The 21,678-nt window shown below is 39.3% G+C and overlaps 1 protein-coding gene across 3 annotated transcripts; it reads right to left on the bottom strand.

Moving 5' to 3' along the window:
• Positions 1–2,841: 2,841 nt before the first annotated feature.
• LOC139390975 (T-cell leukemia homeobox protein 3-like) lies at positions 2,842–19,073 on the bottom strand. Of its 3 annotated transcripts, XM_071138411.1 has the most exons (5): positions 18,581–19,073; positions 12,113–12,331; positions 11,412–11,649; positions 3,745–3,925; positions 2,842–3,379 (listed from the first exon to the last, which is right to left on the bottom strand). In XM_071138411.1, the coding sequence occupies exons 1-5, from the start codon at positions 19,071–19,073 to the stop codon at positions 3,311–3,313; spliced, it is 1,200 nt and encodes a 399-aa protein (XP_070994512.1). In that variant the 3' UTR covers positions 2,842–3,310. The 3 variants fall into 3 exon arrangements, with proteins under 3 accessions (XP_070994512.1, XP_070994514.1, XP_070994515.1); XM_071138413.1 differs by lacking the exon at positions 12,113–12,331 and having other exon boundaries at positions 3,071–3,379; positions 18,581–19,061; XM_071138414.1 differs by lacking the exon at positions 12,113–12,331 and having other exon boundaries at positions 3,071–3,234; positions 18,581–19,061.
• Positions 19,074–21,678: the final 2,605 nt, after the last annotated feature.

Below are 21,678 nucleotides of genomic sequence, written 5' to 3'. Positions count from 1 at the left end.
TATGTGTGATACTTGCAGAGATTTGAACATTACTGTAGTATGATGCTGCTGTTTTGCAATGGTGTGTAACACTTTACATGACATACAATTGCGTTTATACTTGTGTTGTAACACTATCTACTACAATAGCATTACTACTTCTGTTATTGCACAGTAATGAAGTAGTGTTTGCAATAAGGACCTCTGCATATTTCTCTAATTACAGAAATCACTCAACGCCATTGCTAAGCAACAAAAAAAAATACTATCTACAACATGTTGATTCAGTGTTGTTGTGTAAAAATAACAATGTCACTACTAGGTACAAGACTAACTTAATGTAACGTGTTGCTGTGGGTCAAAAGAACAGGACCACTTTTAAGGGTTCACATTAATGTATTCTTCATTCCTATTAAGGATTTGACATTTTTGTTTCTTCTACATCAATTAAATGTTATTGTTGGTTTGTCAGCTGTCCTTCTCTTTGAAAAGTGATGGTGATGGTGATAATTAGTGTTGCAACCTTATGCCGGTTCAAGTATTTTGCTAAGACTACATACGAACAGAGCAGTCATTAAGGTGACTGACCCGTATCAAGGAATGGCGGCTTTTCATGCATGTGGTTTGAAGTCTTGTTTGTGCAGCAAAGTCTGCTCTGGCTTGTCTCAAGAGCCCTTTATACAGGTGATACATGGCCCCTGCACTCAATCAACAGTTTTTCTTCCAGGCGCCCTCTGAATCATAAGAGTACTTGTGTCAGCACGATCAGGTAACTCTGGACTGATGCCACAAAAACTACTGTCACTACCTCAGGGTGACTCCTCCATCCCACATGTCAGATTCCATTTTACGTAAAATATCATATGATACAGTAGGCTAGCTTGTCTTTGTGTGTTAAAAAAAAAAACACTGAAAGCCAATGCTACTTATTTCTCTGGGTTGGTGACAACATGCTCACTGTACACATGCCCTTAGTAGATAGCTACATATACCTTCAGGAGAGCCCCGACTTGTAATACTTGAATAAATCCATTTAGTTTGATAAACATAAATCCATTTGGATTTAATATTATTGTGATCCTATTCTTAATACTTTAGTTCAGGACAAAGTAAAAGCCTAAAACATGTTTCACAAATTATATCTGTTGAAAAGAAAACAATAAAGATCCCAATCTCCTGTGAGACCTACGGATTGGTTTATCTTTGCTGTGTGTTGACTTCTTCCCGCCGAAGCAAATCTTCAATGCAAAACATTTGTGAGTCATTCATAAGTATTTTCAATTCATACATTCTACTAAAGACGCCGGATCCCATTGAGGGTTGAGGCAGAGGACAAAGAAACTAAACCGTAACATAAGGTTTGGGGTTTCGTCACACGCTCAGCAGATTGAGTGTTGGAACAAATTTGAAAATTAAACGAGGTCTTCGATACTTCTCTCAGTGTGAACCACTTGTTTATGTGCTTGTCTATTAACAGGTTTCATTTACACAAAGGCAGCTAAAGAGGTTGGGTGAATGCTGGTATGGTATCCAAAACAAGTTTTTCATATAGGCCTTTTATTCTGTAAATGGATCCAAAATCACAACTGACCATGTAGTTTTTTGCTTTCATTACACTTTACAAACTGGAAAATTAATGAATAGAAAATGGTAGAGTGAAACTTATAACATGTGATGTATATTTTGGTGCCCTGTTCCAAAACTTGTTTTTGTGTGGAGACATTTTATTGGAAACTGATAAGGCTGTATTTGGCGGAGAGGTAAAAAAAAAAAAAAAAAACACACACTCAGCCTCTTTAAGCACCTGTAGCAAAACACAGTGCATGGTTTTGAAAACAGTAAGGCTGAGGAATTTTTGTAAAATGGGCCAAGTCACGTCTTCATGGCATTGGAGACAACAGGATGAAAGAGGCCCAAGGTCTGGGCAGAGGAAATGGGGGTTGAGTAGGCGTCACCTGGACAACTGCCTGCAGTTGACAGGATCTCAACCAGGTGAGACGCCCTCGAAACTGAAAAAACATGCCATCTCTGCGCAGTAAGGGTGGCTGACAGTTGTTTTCAACTAGGAAGGTTCTCCAGATTCTCTTGATATCAATGACTGATGTGTTGTATGGACTTTTTGTAAACAGTACAACATGGGAACACTGAACAATGGAAAAGTACTACTTCCTGGTTTGGGCAACCATCTGTGATCTATGTGAAGTAGAGAGAGAGAAGCTCCTTTACCTACAAGAGAAATGCAGTTATATATGCCCCACCCTATATATCTATCTAGATTAGCAGTGTTTTGTGCCTTCAGATAGGACCTTTTTGTTTTGACTTGACATGGATGATATTGGATGTTGACGACTGTTCAGTTTATGGGTGGACATGGTTGACAGACATCACCGACACTGTTCTACCCACAAGGTCTAGCGTTTTAGAACAAACTGTTCAGAAAACCTCCCACCTGGGCCTCGTTTCCCAGAAAATGTGTTGAGTTAGGCTAATCATTACATCGATAGCATCCAAGAAATCTCACAAAAACCATTGTTGCACTAAATTGTATATACTGTAGTAACACTCACTTTACTGATAAAAGCATGCTGTTTAAAACTTTATACAGCCTTTTCTGGTGTTATATGAAACATACCCTGCTGGTTTGGCTATGGAGAGGAAGTTGTCATAAAGGATGGAATATTGAAATGAAAGAGTAACACTGAAAGATGCAAATAAGTGTGTAATAATCAACAACATTAGGTTGTTAGAGTAAAGGACACTCTTAGTTTAGGAGGTGTGATTTTGTGAAATTATGCAGTTATCTTTTCTGGTAAAAGAAACCACAAGACACAACAACAAAAGAGGCTTTCAATTTTGATAATCTTTTCAAAAAGTCACAATATCATTTAATATAAAACACCTTTAAATGTAGTAAGTTATGAGGAATTCTCGAAGAGATATTCCACAATACCACTTGCAAACTGCAGTCAGGGAAGGGATCCACCTGGAAACCTGGTGACTTCAACGGCAATTCCAAGTGCACACAGAAATATCGGAAACATGCATTACTACATTGTACAAAGCCAAACGCAAAGGAATCAGATCCAGTTAGAGGAATCCATTCCAGTTAAAGGAATCAGATCCAGTTTTGTTGCCATATGGCTGAGAGTCAGTGCTTCCCTGTTGGCAACAGGACAGTCTTGATGGTAGGCATCTACTGATGTGTCCGTTAGATTTCAGGTAGGATTTAGCTCCGTCCTCTGTTTAGACCGACAGCTGAAGGGAGAGTGAAAATCTAGTGTAAGGTAGGAAAATTACTTGACAGAATCAGGTCTGAAAAAACTTAGAAGACTCATTGATCATTGTCCATTTCAGTGGAACTAAATGTATGTCTGTCCACGCCAAGAAGTCCACATATGATCTATAAAAGAGAATACGTGGTTTATAAAGAAATACATAGAGAAAATGTCATATACTATAGGTTTCCTCCTTGTCCTTATTGTCGGTTGTTATGCACGTTAAATAACAAAACATATTACTGTACAATTCCCACAATGCAAAAGTCTGCATAAAATGCATTTTTATGTGCATATGTCTACTGTAGATATGTGGTCCCTCCCCAACAAATGGCCCACCCACATTTAGAAAAATCCTCAACATTACTATTATATTCTTATTATGAATTACACATATGCACACACACCATTCCCTAAGACACACACACACATGCACGCACGCACACACGGTCAGTCAGACCACAGATGCCAGGGAGGTGACGGAGGTCACCTTGTTGTCCTCCGCCCAGGGCTGAAGGTTCTGTAGGGCGTACAAGGAGGAGTTGTGCAGGCACAAGGGGTCCTGCTGCAGGGGCTGGCTCAGGGTCTTCTGAAAGGCCTCCTGTTGGAGCTGCAGCATCAGACGGTTGGCCTGCTGTCTCTCTGCTTCGCGCTCCTCGGCTGTCTGTCTCCTGGTTCCACAGTGGGAAGAAGATATTTTTTTGTTGTTGTCAAAACAGTGCCTAAATATTCATATTCATGTCATCATAAATCCTACTTTCAAAAGCAAAAAGCCAGATACTTCCTGAAATATGTGTTAAATGCCCTCAAAAAGTGACATTGATCAAAATAACTACTTTATAATAACTACTATATATAAACATGATTATATTACTTAATAATTTAATTTTAACCCTTAATTATTTTAGATGACCATTAATTAATTATGATGGAAACAATTTATTTTTTTTACAATGATGTATGTCGTAACTACATATGAGGACACCAAGGGGACTCAGTTGGGGTCTCAACTTACTGTTAAAAGTTAGAATACACAAGGTGCTATTTCAAAACTTTGTTGTGCATCAGCAGTTTTCCTCTTGTTATATGTCACTCACTGACAGTCACTGAATTAGCTCATGTCAATAAAAAAAAATAATGTATTGGTAAATTTGTCTAGTTAGTCTAGCCAGCGATCTAAGCTAATAATCATGGCTGAATTACCAACCGGGCACGCAGGGCACATGCCCAGGGGCCCTGACCTCCAGGGGGCCCCAATTGATATTTGTAAATTCATTAAAAATGAAAGCTGAAATGTTTTGAGTCAATAAGTATTCAACCCCTTTTTTTATGGCAAGCCTAAATAAGTTCCGGAGTAAACATTTGCTTTACAAGTCACATAATGAGTTGCGTGGACTACATGATTTTTTAATGACTATCTCATCTCCGTACCCCACTCATACAATTATCTGTATGTCCCTCATTCGAGCAATGAATTTCAAACACAGATTCAACCACAAAAACCAGGGAGATGTTCCAATGACACACCAAGAAGGGCACCTATAAGCCTGGTCTCATAGATTAGACGTAACATAGTAAAAGCAAACCTGGGACACTCAAATTAATATGATATGTTAAGTTTGGTATGGCTACATAATACAGATAATGTGAACCTCTAGCAACCTAAAGGTTGCGAGTTCGCATCTCATCACGGACAACTTTAGCATTTTAACTAATTAGCAACTTTTTAACTACTTTTTAGCTACTTTGCAACTACTTAGGTTGTCAGTTTGAATCTCATCACTGACAACTTTAGCCTTTCAGCTAATTAGTAACTATACAACTACGTACTACTTTTTAGCTACTTTGCAACTACTTAACCCTTCAGCCTAATCCTAAACCTAACCTTAACCCTTTCAGGTAACCCTTCCCCAAGCCCTAACCTTAATGTGTCTAGCTAACTCTTCCCCTAACCCTAAACTTAAACCTTTAACATAACTCCTAAACTTAACCCTAACCCCTAACACCTAGCCTAGCTAACATTAGCCACCTAGTTAAAAAATTTAACATACAGTGCATTCGGAAAGTAATCTTGACTTCTTCCACATTTTGTTACATTACAGCCTTATTCTAAAATGTATTAAATTCAAATTTTCCCCCATCAATCTACACACAATACACTATGATGACAAAAATGAAAACAGGTTTTTGAAATTTTAGCAAATGTATTAAACATAAAAAACATAAATACCTTATTTACATAAGTATTCAGACCTTTTGCTATGAGACTCAAAACTGAGTTAATGTGCATCCTGTTTCCATTGATCATCCTTGACATGTTTCTACAACTTGATTGGAGTCCACCTGATTTGTAAATTCAATTGATTGGATATGATTTTCAAAGGCACACACCTGTCTCTCTAATGTCCCACAGTTGACAGTGCATGTCAGAGCAAAAACCAAGCCATGAGGTCGAAGGAATTGTCCGTAGAGCTCCGAGACAGGAATGTGTTGAGGCAACAGATCTGTGGAAGATACCAAAAATGTATGCAGCATTTAAGGTCCCCAAAAATACAGTGGTCTCCATTATTCCTAAGTGGAAGACGTTTGGAACTACCAAAATTCTTCGTAGGGCTGGCTGCCTGGCCAAACTGAGCAAAATCGGGGGAGAAGGGCCTTGGTCAGGGAGGTGACCAAGAATCCAATGGTCACTCTGACAGAGCTCCAGAGTTCCTCTGTGGAGATGAGAGAACCTTCCAGAAGGACAACCATCAACCAATCAGGCCTTTATGGTGAAGTGGCCAGACGGAAGCCACTCCTCAGTAAAAGGCACGTGACAGCCCGCTTGGAGTTGGCGAAAAGGCACCTAAAGACTTTCAGACCATGAGAAACAAGATTCTTGAGTCTGATGAAACCAAGATTGAACTTTTTGGTCTGAATGCCAAGCTTCATGTCTGGAGGAAACCTGGCACCATCCCTACAGTGAAGGGAGGTGGCAGCATTATGCTGTGGGGAAGTTTTTCAGCGGCAGGGACTGGGAGACTAGTCAGAACCGGGGAAAGATGAACAGAGAAAATTACAGAGAGGTCCTTGATGAAAATCTGCTCCAGGGTGTTCAGGACCTCAGACTGGGGAAAAGGTTCACCTTCCAACAGGACAACAACCCTAAGCACACAACCAAGACACCGCAGGAGTGGCTTCGGGACAAGTCTTTCAATGTCCTGGAGTGGCCTAGCCAGAACCTGGATTTGAACCCTATTGAACATCTCTGGAGAGACCTGAAAATAGTTGTGCAGCAACGCTCCCCATCAAATCTGACAGAATTTGAGAGGATGTGCAGAAAATAATGGGATAAACTCCCCAAATGCAGGTATACTCAATTCTGTAATCACTGCCAAATGTGGTTCAACAAGGTACTGAGTAAAGGGTCTGAATACTTATGTAAATGTGATCATTTGAAAAAATCTCTAAAACATGTTTTTACTTTGTCATTATGGGGTAAATTAATACATTCCATTCGAAACGTTACATTCAATACTAAAGGAGTTTCTCGGATTTACATGCAGAATAATGCGAAATGCTCTGAGACCAGGTTGCACCTATTGGTAAAAAAAAACAGACATTGAATATCCCTTTGAGCATGGTGAAGCTATTAATTACACTTGGATGGTGTATCCATACACCCAGTCACTACAAAGATGCAGGCGTCCTTCCTAACTCAGTTGTCAGAGAGGAAGGAACCCGCTCAGGGATTTCACCATGAGGCCAATGGTGACTTTCAATCAGTTACAGATATTAATACCTGTAATAGGAGATAACTGAGGAAGGATCAACAACATTGTGGTTACCCCACAATACTAACCTAATTGATAGAGTGAAAAGAAGGAAGCCTGTACAAAATTTAAAAAAATCCAAAACATGCATCCTATTTGCAACAAGGCACTAAACTAGTAAATGTGTCAAAGCAGTTAACGTTTTGTCCTGAGTACAAAGTGTTACATTTGGGGCAAATCCAATACAACACATTACTGAGTACCACTCTCCATATTTTCAAGCATATAGATGGCTGCATCATGTTATGGATATATTTGTAATCGTTAAGGACTGGGAAGTTTTTCAAGATAAAAAAAATGTATGGAATGGAGCTAAGCAAAGGAAACATCTTGGAGGAAAACCTGGTTCAGTCTGCTTCCCACCAAACACTGGAAGATTAATTCACCTTTCAGCAGGACTATAACCTATCAACGATCAACAACCAATTTGACAGAGCTTGAAGAATTTTGAAAATAATAATGGACAAATGTTGGAAACTTTCCCAGAAAGACTCACAGCTATAATTGCTGCCAAAGGTGCTTCTACAAAGTATTGACTCAGGGGTGTAAATACTTGTGTAAATGAGATTTCTCAAAACATGTTTTCACTTTGTCATTATGAGGTATTGTGTGTAGATAAGTGGAATTGTCTTTTTTTTATCCATTTTGAATTCAGGCTGTAACACAACTAGTCAAGGCGTATGAATACTTCCTGAAGGAATGGCAAAATGTATAGAATTGCAGGAAAATAGCTTTAAATTGCAACAACAACAAAAAATCTGTAAAAAAAACTAATTTGTTTACTTTTTGTTATTATTCAAATACTTTTTCTGTTAACAGATCCCTCTGTACATATTAAATTATACTTTTTAATCCCGGTGCTGAATTTATATCAGTTAATATGTAGCGGCTAATTGTAAAGCTAATAGGCTATAGCTGTGTTTGAATACCCATACTAACCTACTGTATACTACATACTTAATGAGTATATACTACATACTATATACTATTAGTTAATTTTAGTATACTGTAAATGAACGGTATCCTTTCAATTGTACATACTAGCGCTACGCCTGCCTATCGGAAGTTGATGATGTTGCTATGCCCCCTCTTGCTAACTGGTTACTGACACCGGCCATATTCAACAGGTGTTGAGCATTCGGAAATTAATCAGTTATTCTGCACTCTGGGAGAGTGCTCTGAAATCGGGGTAAATAGCCAGAGTGAACTCATGTCCATTGAGAACACACAACGACTATACCACCTAGCTAATGACGCAAATAATCAAGTCAATAAACGTTGTGTAGTTAGTTAGATAGCATATAGTTAATATACTGGCAAATTCAATGTATTAGTAGCCAACTAACGTTAGGTAGCTAGCTAACATACCGGTAGCTAATGCTGTAATGATATGCCCTGCAGTTCAAAATGATAGCGTAGCCAACAAATTGTCAGCCAACATAACGTGTAGCGTAACTTATTTGAAAAGTCACTACTTTATTACATTGCTCAACATTTTCTTAAGATTTGTCATAATTAGTTAAAGCAATGAATTTGTATCCGCTCTCGTCGGACTTCGGCTGCATATTTTCCGCCATTTTCTTCAAACCTGAAAACAACGTGATGCCAAGCCCATTTTCTGAAAAATTGCATTACGGGCCCGAAAATCACGGAAATAGTGTCCACTGCTTGTACACTTCATATTTTGGCGAATATAGTACGACATCCGGGAACTTATGGCATACTAACTCTATCCATACTATGACCAATAAGCATACTACATACTCAGTTTACATCACAAATAGCGTGGTTAGTGTGGTTAGTGTAAGTATTCGAACACAGCTTTACGTGTTTGTAGATCGACTGAGGTGAATGAAGCTACAGCAACCAATGTGATAATGGCTGGGGTAATTTTTGCTTGTTCTCTAAATATCATTTTAGGACCTCACTACAACTCAGACTCTGGTTACGGCCCTGGATGTATGTCATTCTTACGTGGATATTATGCTGTATGTACACTACATGACCAAAAGCATGTGGATGGACACCTGCTCGTCGAACATCTCATTCCAAAATCATGGGCATTAATATGGAGTTGGTCTCGCCTTTGCTGCTATAACAGCCTCCACTCTTCTGGGAAGGCTTTCCACTAGATGATGGAACACTGCTGCGGGGACTTGCTTCCATTCAGCCACAAGAGCATTAGTGAGATCGGGCACGGATGTTGGGCGATTAGGCATGGCTCGCAGTCGGTGTTCCAATTCATCCCAAAGATGTTCGATGGGGTTGAGGTCCAGGCTCTGTGCAGGCCAGTCAAGTTCTTCCACACCAATCTCGACAAACCATTTCTGTATGGACCTCGCTTTGAGGGCATTGTCATGCTGAAACAGGAAAGGGCCTTCCCAAACTGTTGCCACAAAGTTGGAAGCACAGAATCATCTAGAATGTCATTGTATGCTGTATTGTTAAGATTTCACTTCACTGGATTTAAGGGGCCTAGCCAGAACCATGAAAAACAGCCCCAGACCATTATTCCTCCTCCACCATACTTTACAGTTGCTCCAGAGTCCAATGGCGGCGGGCTTTACACCACTCCAGCCAAAGCTTGGCATTGCACATGGTAATCTTAGGCTGCTCGGCCATGGAAACCCATTTAATAAAGCTCCCGACGAACAGTTATTGTGCTGACGTTGCTTCCAAAGGCAGTTTGGAACTCGGTAGTGAGTGTTGCAACCGAGGACAGGCGATTTTTATACACCTCGGTCCTGTTCTGTGAGCTTGTGTGGCCTACCACTTCGCTGACGTTTCCTCTTCATGATCCCAGCACTTAAAATTGACCGGGACAGCACTAGCAGAGCAGAAATTTGACAAACTGACTTGTTGGAAAGGTGGAATCCTATGACGGTGCCACATGGAAAGTCATTGATCTCTTCAGTAAGGTCATTCTACTGCCAATGTTTGTCTATGGAGATTGCATGGCAGTGTGCTAGATTTTATACACCTGTCAGCAACGAGTGTGGCTGAAATATACGATTCCACTCATTTGAAGGAGTGTCCACATACTTTTGTATATATAGTGTCCATGTGATGGTTAGGTCTGCATGTGCAGCACAGTCAGAAAAACACCTCTAAAATATTGTTTTATACACACCATCCTCCTTCCATTAGCCACACGTTATTGTTAACTACATTATTGTAATCTGATTGTGCTGCTGTTCATTTGATCATTTGCTTGTTACTAGCGCAGCTGTGACACAAATACATCTTTCATGCACATCCTATCAACACACTATGGGGAAATATAAAAAAAAATCACACCAAAACTAGCTTGGAAATTAGGAAAGTGAGTTAGCCAATTCCCTGGTTATTCATGATATGCCATTTAGCCATTCTTTTTTTCATGTTTCTGTAGAAAACATGGCCTGTGTTGGCGCCTGGCACATAAATACCTATTGAAATAAGATCCCAGGCTTTACTTTTCCACCTGGTATTTAAATGCATAATTTGCCAGCTTGTCAAAGGTGAGTCACATCACAAATCCAATTATTGCTATACATTTAATGACCTACTACCTACTACCATGTGCTGTTCACAGTATGGATAACAACAATACATCCTTGTCCACATCAGGTGAAGGTCAGCCAGAACAGTTGGATCTCAGTGAATGACCACTATCTGATCACAGAGGCTATGATTCAAGATGACTCAGATGTACAGGAATGACTACCACAGTATATGCATTTCCTTTAGTTCCTTGTTTGTCATCAAAGGTTAAATAAAAGTAAGGCATTTTAATTTGAATGTCCACTCATTCATTTCAAATGACCATAAACAACCGTGTGAGTTAGGGGGAAGAGTTTCGGCCATGGACAATGCACTCAATTATTCAGACTAGCGTGCCAATATTGCTTTGGACAGCATCTTTCCAGAGAACCTTTTCAAGAACTGGGCTAATTGTGCTTGGTCAAGGGAATTGGCCTCCAAAAAACAAGTAGGAGCTAAGCTAAGCAAAAAAGATGTTTCCCTGTCACAACAAAATGCCTTGGGCGCATAGAATATTCCTTTAAAACATCCCAAACGCTTGCTCACCTCAAGCAAAGCAATTCACATAGTATACCATACTCTAATTTAAACAGCTGCCTAGTTGTTACTTTGTGACACTTCCTGCATCAATCTGATGTATCAAAATGAATAAAACATAAGGCAGCACGAACAATGGAAAGCAGTTTTGGGGAAAAAAACTTGAAATAAAAAATGTCCAAAAGCGACAATAAAAAACAACAACACTAAGAGTGTTGATAACAGACAGTGTTAAAGAATGTCTAGAAGTGTGTTGCTGTAATGCGTTGCTGTAATGGGCCCCTACCGCCATTTTGTCCTCCTGTTCTGGAACCAGGTTTTGACCTGTGCGTCTGTCATCTTCAGGGCCTTGGCCAGGGTGGCGCGCTCTGCCGATGCCAGGTACTTCTGTCGGTGAAAGCGTTTCTCAAGTTCGCAGATCTGCACACGGCTGAATGAGGTGCGGGGCTTTTTTCTTTTGGGTGGCGTCCGGTTCTGATAGGGGTGGCCGATGCGCCGGGTCACCGAGAAGGGAGAAAGGGCGGCTGAGAGAGAGCAAGAGAGAGAGAGAGAGAGAGAGAGAGAGAGAGAGAGAGAGAGAGAAAGTTTGTTTTTCCAGAGATGAACCTTGGTCAAGTGAGAACCTTCTCTGACATATACCATTCTTTGCCATGTATTTAGCTTGCATGATCACTCATATTATAAGTGTGATTATGTTGTCCATCCCTAACTCAATTCAACATTTCATCATCTCTGTTTTTATTTATTTTTACTAGAAATTAGCCAACATTTAATGATTCATCACTGGCTATTGACCTTTGTCATATGATTACAAGGTGAAAACAGTCCTTTCTCACAACAAATGCATAGTTTTTCAGTACATACAGTGTTGTCCTATGGACCTAGCTATGCATTTTGGTATTTTAACACCCCTGATGGAAACCAGGAGAAGACAAACCAGGGCAAGATAAAGGACACATGTAAAAGAAGACCAGGGAAGTGACTCACCTGGACAAGTACCCTTTCGAAAGGGATAGTCTGCAAATGGGCCGGTGTCTCGCAGGTGAGCAAGTTCGGGGTAATAGTGTTTGGCTAATGTCTCCATAGAGCTCCAGGTAGGGACCCTGCCAATGTCCCCCTTGGGGAGAGGGCAGAGGCCTGGCAAGGCCGGGGGGGCTCCTGGCCTCCCACTGGGGTCTCCTGCTTGTCTGTCCTCTGCCTGCTCCGCTAAAGAAAGGGAGACACAGTCAGGGACCCACATGGAGCTGTGGGGGTCGGGTGGGGGTACTCTGGAAGTACCTCTTATTGCTATTTTGTCAAGATGGGGATTTGTTACATTTGTCTTTTTTTGTCATTTAGTACAATAACTATATATAATAAATGCCATTTATCAGATGCTTTATCCAAAGCAACTTACAGTCATGTGAGAATAGATTTCACATTTGGGTGGCCCTGGGAATTGAACCCACACCCTGGCATTACTAATCCCATGCTTTACCAACTGAACCATTCAGGACCATTAAACTGATTGTTTAGGCCAAAAGTATCACATTTGGTTTGATGCCGAATCATTACAGTTAGCTTTTTAAGCTATCCAGCCAAACATAGTAACTTAGGCGATATGTACACGCTACATTTGTTAACTTTTTAACCAATTAAAACATGATACAAAGGAAAAGAACCAATCTCAAGCACTTTGCAGAGGTAAATTATTAGTGCATGTTGTCTATTCGTCAGGCAAGAGCGCAACCCTGGTTTTAGAAGTGGAGTTTTGTATCACTTTTCAATGATAGAAATGGCATTGGGACAAAAATGCAGTTTCAGAATCTGGGGGGGGGGGGGGGGGGGCGACGACGACGACGACATGTCCCCCCTGTCCCCAGTGAAAGTTGCGCCCCTGGTGTCGGGCATGAGTAAACAGAACATTCATAAACGCAATATAATATGTTTGGATATAAATCCTTTTGTCATATCATATCATATTGTCATACAAACATAACAAACATAACCTGTAAAAACAGATGTTTCTGTCGAAGGGATCGGAAGCAGGCTTCCCTGTTCCTCACAAGCTGTTGTCTTACGGTATGTTTATGTGTCTAGTTCTGTCAGAGAGCTCACCAGGAGCCAAAATGCATATGAAAACATCTCCATATGTTTCCTGGGGGGACCAATGTTACTGTGTTGAGAATTTAGTAACCAGGAATTCAGTGTGAGCAATCAAAATGTATTTTCCACAGAGGCACTCTGGAGATGAGGTAAAACACAAATGAAACATAAGCCACATAATGCACTCAACAATCATTTTGAATCACTCCCAACCTCTCTGATTGGTTATAAACCTAAATGGCAGAATAAATAAATAAATACTTAAAAAAATGTAAATTGGGTACATTTGCAATACATTTGCAGTGACTCAAAGTGTTGAGTGTTGAAAAAGTGTTTAAAACAATATGTATAATCTATAGATGGTCCAACCCTTCATTGCCTGAGGAGTTTCGATTAATAGGTCACACATTTGGAGCAAGCAGGTCTGCTCCAGGCTCAACATGCAGGTCTGGGTACAGATAATACCACATTAGACTTCTATTTCAGGCCATCTGTGGACCAGCTAATGGACCAGGCACATACAGTACAAGCACGTTCATATGCAACCCAAGAGTAACATGCAAACATCCAGTCGAACATGCTAAAGGTTCCCTTCAACCTAACTTTAATTCTGACATAAGGTATTCCAAATAAACAGTTGAAACGTAACAATATTCATATTGATGATGATTGACTAATTTAATGTGGAAATAGAACAAAAGACAAAAGGTCTAGACGTTGTAAAATAGGTTTTAATTTGACTTTGTCTGTGATGTTGCTAGTTTTGACCAGCTTCCAAAATAAAGAGCCAAGTGTGTCCTAGTATTCCACTAAATGCAGCAGTGTGCCAAGAGCCCAGAACACACCTGTCTGTTATCAAAACCTGCAAACATTTATGGAACGAGGCAGTTAGTTAAATTTAGCCCTCAGCCTCTTTACAGTGACAGGCTTTATAATTTGATGTGATTGCTTTTAATTACAGCCCATATTGCAAGAAGTTGTCCGAGTGTTTACACGCAAACACTTACCACAATAATTGTATTCATTGAAGAAAATACTGTTTCCCGTAACTGAGAAAGACCAAATATGGCCACAGAGGCTATAGGACCATTCACTTGACTACCACATCACCATTCAACTCCCAAGATCAATGTATTTCATAGGGGAGAGAAAATTGAATGTGGTCAAAAGGGTTAAATGTTATACATTTTTATTTCATTCAATTATCTTATTTCATTTGTATTTGAAAGGTGGGTATCTTGTTTTCAAGAAAACATTGCAAGAATTGGTTCTGTGAGAATGTTTTTTTTTTTTTTACAACGGATGACAAAGGAAATGGTGGAGAATACTAAATCTGATGCCTGGATAATATGATTTAGCATAAGGATATCAAAAAATAAAATGCTACCGTGGAGAAATAATAAAGCCAAATATACTTAATAACACCTTTCTGTGAGAGCGCCTCTCTTCCCCACTACGGATATTACATGCGTAGCAATCTAATAAATATGTCCGTAAAGGATTCTTACCGGGGTATTGAAATATAACATGAACATATATTGCTATTTATTACACTGTGAGGCAAAACAGAGCCACTTGCCCCTGCCACACTGGCTGAGAATAGAAACAACTTCCAGAGAAAACAGTACGGCTTTTCCCATTAACATCCAATTACTGTAGCCATCATTACATTTATATATTTGTGAGGAAGATCATTCTTTTTAACTAAGATAGAACACTACTACAGGAATACAATTGGATTTACTCTATGCATTAACATAAGGCATGCTCTAAATTCAATGGCCATCATGGGACATTGCACAGGTACAACAAGCAGGTGCAATGTAATCGCAGTACACATTACATAGTAATTACAACTGTTATATCTGTTCGTGGTTTGTGTAATTATATGTCATCACGTTATTTTAAGGTATTTATAGTTCTCTAAAGAGTGATAACCACTTATCAACTCTCCTAATGCTGAAATCTCATCAAAATACATTTATTATAGGGATATAGATTGGTATTATTTGTTACCTCACTTCAATACTATAGTGTATTACAGTATGGATATATTTTTTTGTGGTAATACATGCAGATATTGTAAAAGTTTAAATGGCTTTGGTGGTAAGAATATGTTGCTATGAAACTAACAACAGACCAAGGGCCTACAATTTCCACAGAACCTATAGAGCCACAAGATCAACTATGTTTGTTGACTTGATGGGACACATCTGTTTATGCACTTCTCTGCTTTTTCAAACTTGCAAACTGCCAAGTCAATTAACATAAAAACATGTGTTATTCCCTTTCAGCGCCTCCCAATCTGTCCGGTCTGTTGTGAATATCGCATCTCCAATTCTAGGCCTGTTCGCTGTTTCACTTGCTTTGACGCTTGCGGTGAAATGCAGCGCTGCAATTCAATATGAAAGGGAATAATTTATTTAAAAAAGGAGAGGTCTATTTCAAGTATCCAGAGAAACGCATTACGATTTGAGATATTCTTTTAAGATAGGTCAACCAAAAAGACTGGCGCTGAATGCTGAACTAAGTCCATCCAGCAACTAAAACTATTGTCCTATCATTTGTAGCCTAGTAGACCTATCAGGGTTCCCGAAATGAATTTATTTGTGATTATTTTTAAAGGTGGAAATACAATTCGGCCCCTATGATATTAAACTCAAATGAAATCGATGGCAAAAACATCCGAATATTAGCCTACGATGTGTGATTTAAAAAATGAATGTCTCAAACAATGTTGACAAATGGCTACACCGTAAATACCTCAAGCACTTTCAAGATAGGCCTTTTTCTCAAATGTTGATCACAAATGATAACAAAAAGTGCTCACTTAAAATAAAGGTTTGTTGGTGGGTAATAATGAGGCTACATAACCAACACCAAAGATAAACCAAATTAAACGAGAAGCCCTTTGTGACTATGAATACAATAGGTACGCATATTTACACCATATATTTTATAGTTCACATATCTGTTCTGGTTTAAATAATTAATGAGGGAAGCACAGAGCTATAGCATTGTTAATATTTAATGAGGGCTAATACATGATGATCCTAATTTTCGTCTTTATTGTGGTGACGTCATGCCAGAAAAACTCATATCTCGGCCGAGTGGGAGCTGAGGTTATGGTCATTGTAATATGTACAGGCCAAAAGCTGGCCATCGAATTAGGATTTAATTTACCACGTTCTTCTCTTTCCTTAATCGTTAAAATAAATGTTCCTCGAATTAGAAAATATTAAACATTAGGCCTATAGGCCTATCATGGCCCATGCAACCCTTTGTGTTGTGCCCTTTTCTATGCTAATCGAAAACACCAGACACCTAGAGCCTACGTGAAAAATTATTTTGAACCAAATGCCACTTTCCAATTCCCCAAAATGCGAGAAAAGCGTTGGTCAAATGATTCAGGACCTGCAGGCATTGATATACAGTACGGCCTAAATCCTGTTCACAATCCCAGACACAACACTTTCATTTATTAATTATTCTTCTACAGATTAAACGCCTGAATTGTACAGGCCTATTATACGCAATAATAGGGTCTTCTGATAGCTTAAACTAAAAGCGCGTGAAGATAAGAGAAATCTGAACTTGAGTGAGATATATTATGCCATTACATTTGTGCTTAGGCCTACAGCAAAAATAATTTGTTTATGTGAATGATAGTAGATAGATAATGCATTACACCTGCCAATGTCACATATATAGGCCAATACATCTGGCGAAACCTGAAGCATTCGCAATGTCATCTCATTTACCTTGACCCCCCAATGGTGAAGATAAACGTACATTCAAAGGTTTATGGATGAAATAAACACGGCGGGCCGTACGCTACATGTTTAAATGCCATGCTTCAAAGTTTGTATAGAATTTGTCACAGTTATGTTCCCTTTTTATTTGATTTCAATGGTTCAATTAGGTTGGACGTAACTGGATAGTTGTTCAACAGTGTGTTGAAGACGGTTCTATTCAAATAAGACAGCATTTATTCAAGACCTACACGAATAGATTATTTGTATTTACTGTCGTGACGTTCAACGTGGAAAGGGAAATGTCAAAACGCCTAACAAGTGTGTCATTTGATAGTGACAGTGTTGCTATCTTCTCTAATCGTCGTCTGTATACACAACTATAGGCCTAAATGGGCCAGTAGAGCCCAGACACAAATTATGTACGTGAAAATAAAAGAGAGCCGCACACTCTAATAGCTCAGATGCAAAAATGTAATTACCAACGTTTCGACAGCCAAGCTGTCTTCATCAGGGTACGAATTATTTACGTAACACACCTGCAGGCGGGCATCATCAATGCCTACCTTGTCGTAAACTGACTCGCTAGTTTAGGGCCCATTTTGTATTGGAAGGAGCTAGAGTAGGCCTATTTTCCACAACTGCAAAGCTTAGCTACTATATGCCTCTAAAAGTAAATGTATCATAGGCCTGATAATGATAATAATAAGCTAGAAAACTGTTGTTTTTTATTGCTGTTATTATAGCAAATTGTCATATTATTATTAGGCTGCTACAATAAGCAATACTACTATAGCTACTACTAATAATAATAGCCTAATAACAGCAATACTCTATTCTATTATTATTAGGATAATATTATTATGATTGTTAGAATTATTGACGTTAACCTATTAATTGTATTATAGGTATATTGATATTGATGTTGTTATTATTAAGATTCTTCAGATGGTGTTGGACGGTGAATTTTACTTTCAGAAATATATCTGTTCTATTGCATTTTGAAAGGGAAAAATCTCTTCAAATCATGTCGTACATTTTGTAGGCTATGGAGACCTATCATTTTGATTAGGGTGCCAGTGATTTATCACATTTATTCCCTCCTATTAAACGGAAAGCCAATCTTAACGGCTGACATTATACCATATAATTATACAAATGTACACAACATATATTCATAACAATACCTGCAAGTATTTATTTGCCTTTTAAATGAACTAATATGATACATATAGACAGACCTTGATGTAGAATCGAATTCCTCATGCCATATGCCCAGTCGCACATCATGCCATATGCCCAGTCGCACATATGATTTGATAAATGAGTCTGTCACAGAATTGCCTACCATGCCTTCTTAATTGACAGCGTCAAGATGCTAAATGTTTTGCTTAGGCATACGCCCTGCTTGCAAGGATGTGGGTTAAACTGAAAAACAACAAATAAATGTGAACTTTCAAACGAATTATATTGAAGTGTGAACCTCTTTTCAACTGAAAAGGATATATCAGGTATGATAGGCCTATGGGGAAATCCACGAAGCGATGTTCACATTTTGTGACATGTTTTTTTTTTGTCTACAGAAACATACATTTTCAGAAGTTTAGATGAATCTTACCAGTGAGTCTGTCCTTTGCGAACCTTCGACTGCTCTCCATCCACGGGAAGGTAAAGTTTGCTGCATTTCCCATACTTGGCATTGAAGTCACTGAGGTGATGCCACCCGCGAAGCCAGGTGGATGGGTAGGCGGGGGCTGATGTGGATTCGGTGGCATGGGTCTGTGAGCTGGCACCCTGATAACACCACCGGCGTTCCCACCATTCACGTTAACGTTCATGTTCATGCTGACATTCATGTTCATGTTCACGTTATAGGAACCTGCGAGTCCAGCCGCCATAGAGCAGGCCGGGTTATAGACGCTGTTATAGCCATTGGTGTAAACGTTTGGGGCAAGCGTGTAATCCGTGTCGCTGGTTCGGTTGGGCAGCATGCAGCTGCTGGACTGGTCCGTGCTGTTCAGAATCTGGTCTATTCCAAAGCTGATGGGCTCGTGCTGCTGGTGTGTCTGGTTTACCTCTTCAATTCCAGTGTGCTCCATTGTTGTATTCATATTAGCGTCTCATATGTTGATGAAAAGTATGCTATTTGTTTCCCTTATTGTCGCAGTATCGGATGCAGAAATGATGCCCCCCGTCTGTGTTCAGATATTTTAGCCTAAAGATACTTCCTTGAGCAGTGCGCGACCAACACCGTCCGAAGCGTTTCCATTATCTGTCCGGAAGACATAGAACTGGAGTGTACTAAAATGCACTGTTAATAATCCATCGGGATAGGTTCTGGGGGAGTCTTAAAATGCATATCCATCACCTTGTAGCATGATCTTTAACATATTTACTTGCACATTAATCGAAAGAGATGAGTAGCTTATTGGTAGTGTAAAAATAGTTAGCCAGACTACTTACAGCCAAATCTTCAATTTGAGGAGTTCCCAAGTTCCTGTGAAGCGGATACCGGCTCTTTTCTCTGGCATTGATATTGCAACATCTACAAAGGCAGAGGCCATTGCCGACTCATCCTCATCGTATCAAAATATGTAACAAAATGAAGTGTTGACTGTGCTAAACATGAATATTAATTGGAAAAGATAGCTCCGTTCCAGTGAATCTGAAGTGATTTTAGCAGCTGTCGAGACACCCCTCCTGCCTAACTCTTGCCATTCGGTCATCCATTGGCCCACGCATTTCAATGTTTTGCAGCCTGCTCCCTTCTCTTAAAGAACCCGCAGCCCCAGTTTTATTGTGCTGTATAATATGACATTCGGTGTATATCAGAATAGAACTGAGTTTAAGCACATAGGCTATCACCAACCTTAATCCCACTATAAAACGCTAAGACATGAACAACTAGCTAATAGATATGGACTATCATGCATGAAACTATGGTTTAATTGCTATGTAACTATGGGTTTTATTTGATATTACACATCCCTGTTTATTGCCCTTTCATTGTAAAGCCTGATAGCAGCCAAATAGCCTAACTAGACAATCGAGCCACGAGAATTTCAACTAATTTACAATTAAGCCTATGTGGTCCTTTTTACGCACCAATAACATTTGATATGCAAGAAGATAACGGTTAGCGAGGAGTGGGAATATAGGGCAGGCTATATAGCCTAATCATGATTATGACAAGATGGTCTTCAATTAGTAACATCACTCAAGAAGACAAAAAATATGTTGCAAAGCAAACTGTGAATGTTGCACTTGTCCATCAACACTTGTGCATTAACAACTCAGAAAGACATAAACACACTCTCCGATAGGCCTACACAAAATAAGGTTTCATAAAATAAATTAAAGCGGCAATCTGCAGTTGCAACATCCATTTTTTGACTTATAAATGAATGATATGTACCCATTGATTCTTCAAAAATATGACTTAAATTGCCTCATGAGCTTAGTTCAACTGCCGAGGGGTCAGAACCCAAAATATAAGCTTGTTTTATAAACAAAGCAATTGTTAACACTATATAGCCTCAGCATATGTTTAAAACTATTATTTTAGGATTAGTACAGATTATTAGACCAGCCTATGACTATGCCAATAAAGTCCATAAGAGAATCATGGCTTACCCTTGACAATGCAAAACACAGTGTTGATTGGCACAAATTATTTAACCTTTCTCTGCCTGAAGCAAGAGTGCGGATTTCCCGGTCTAAATTTAATAAAAATGAAAAATGACTCATAATAAAACTGCAACACGGGGAAAACGGATTTAATATATCTTCGTTTTATTACGCACTTATTCAGGCCAGGCTTATTTCAGCTTCCGTGTGAATAAAGATATCTCTCAACTGCTCAAACTGGCTATAGGGAAGCATAAAAATCAATTGTATGAATTTAAAGCTATATCAATAATGGACGTTGATACGTGAGGCGACGAGAATGGGGGTACTGTAAACCTAAGATGTGTTTGTTTTTAAACATGATCGAATAAAATAAAGAGGCAACGAATATGTTGGAGAGCCATCCTGGGAAGCGCGTAAAATGTAACTCAATTGCTGTTAAACCGCCTAGCCTACCTATTGATGTCACGTTGGGGATGACAGGCTATGCCACTGGACATTTGGACGATGAATGCGTCATTATGGCTTTATGAATGTGCAAAACGACCATGATGTATCACACATCATCTCCAATTGGTGACATAACGGTTATCGGAGAGGCTATCTCTTTGGTTCTTCACAACGAAGCCTCGAGAGCAAATTATGTCTCGGTGTATCTGCGCGCGCCATTAGGTCATACGCAAGGTGTGGGCGCAGTTGAGAGTTATTTAAGATACTCATGGAGCACATTGTGAATTAGCCGAATGAGAGTCATGTATAGGCCTATACCATATAGTCATATCGCTTGGCAGCGAGTTTAATTGACCAAAACATAGGCATATGTTATGGGTATGGGATACATCATTGCCTATAGGCCTGCGAGTTACTTTCACCAACACATATAGCCTTATGCTAAACTCAAAACCAATTCGAAGAAGAGGCAAAAGGTTAGCTTTAATTCGTTTATGTCCCAATTATTTTTGAACAGTAAGAATCTCTCATTATGGAACCTGACAACTTGAACCTACCTAACTCGTGTTTCATTTCACAACCTGTTTTTAACGCCTCATTCTGAAATGAAATTAATCAGCCAGGTACAACAGTTAAACA

The sequence above is a fragment of the Oncorhynchus clarkii genome, chromosome 31, assembly GCF_045791955.1.
Source record: "Oncorhynchus clarkii lewisi isolate Uvic-CL-2024 chromosome 31, UVic_Ocla_1.0, whole genome shotgun sequence".
NCBI lineage: Eukaryota > Metazoa > Chordata > Actinopteri > Salmoniformes > Salmonidae > Oncorhynchus > Oncorhynchus clarkii.
The sequence above is the reverse complement of the archived record's forward strand: the minus strand, read 5'-3'. Positions and strand labels throughout refer to the sequence as shown.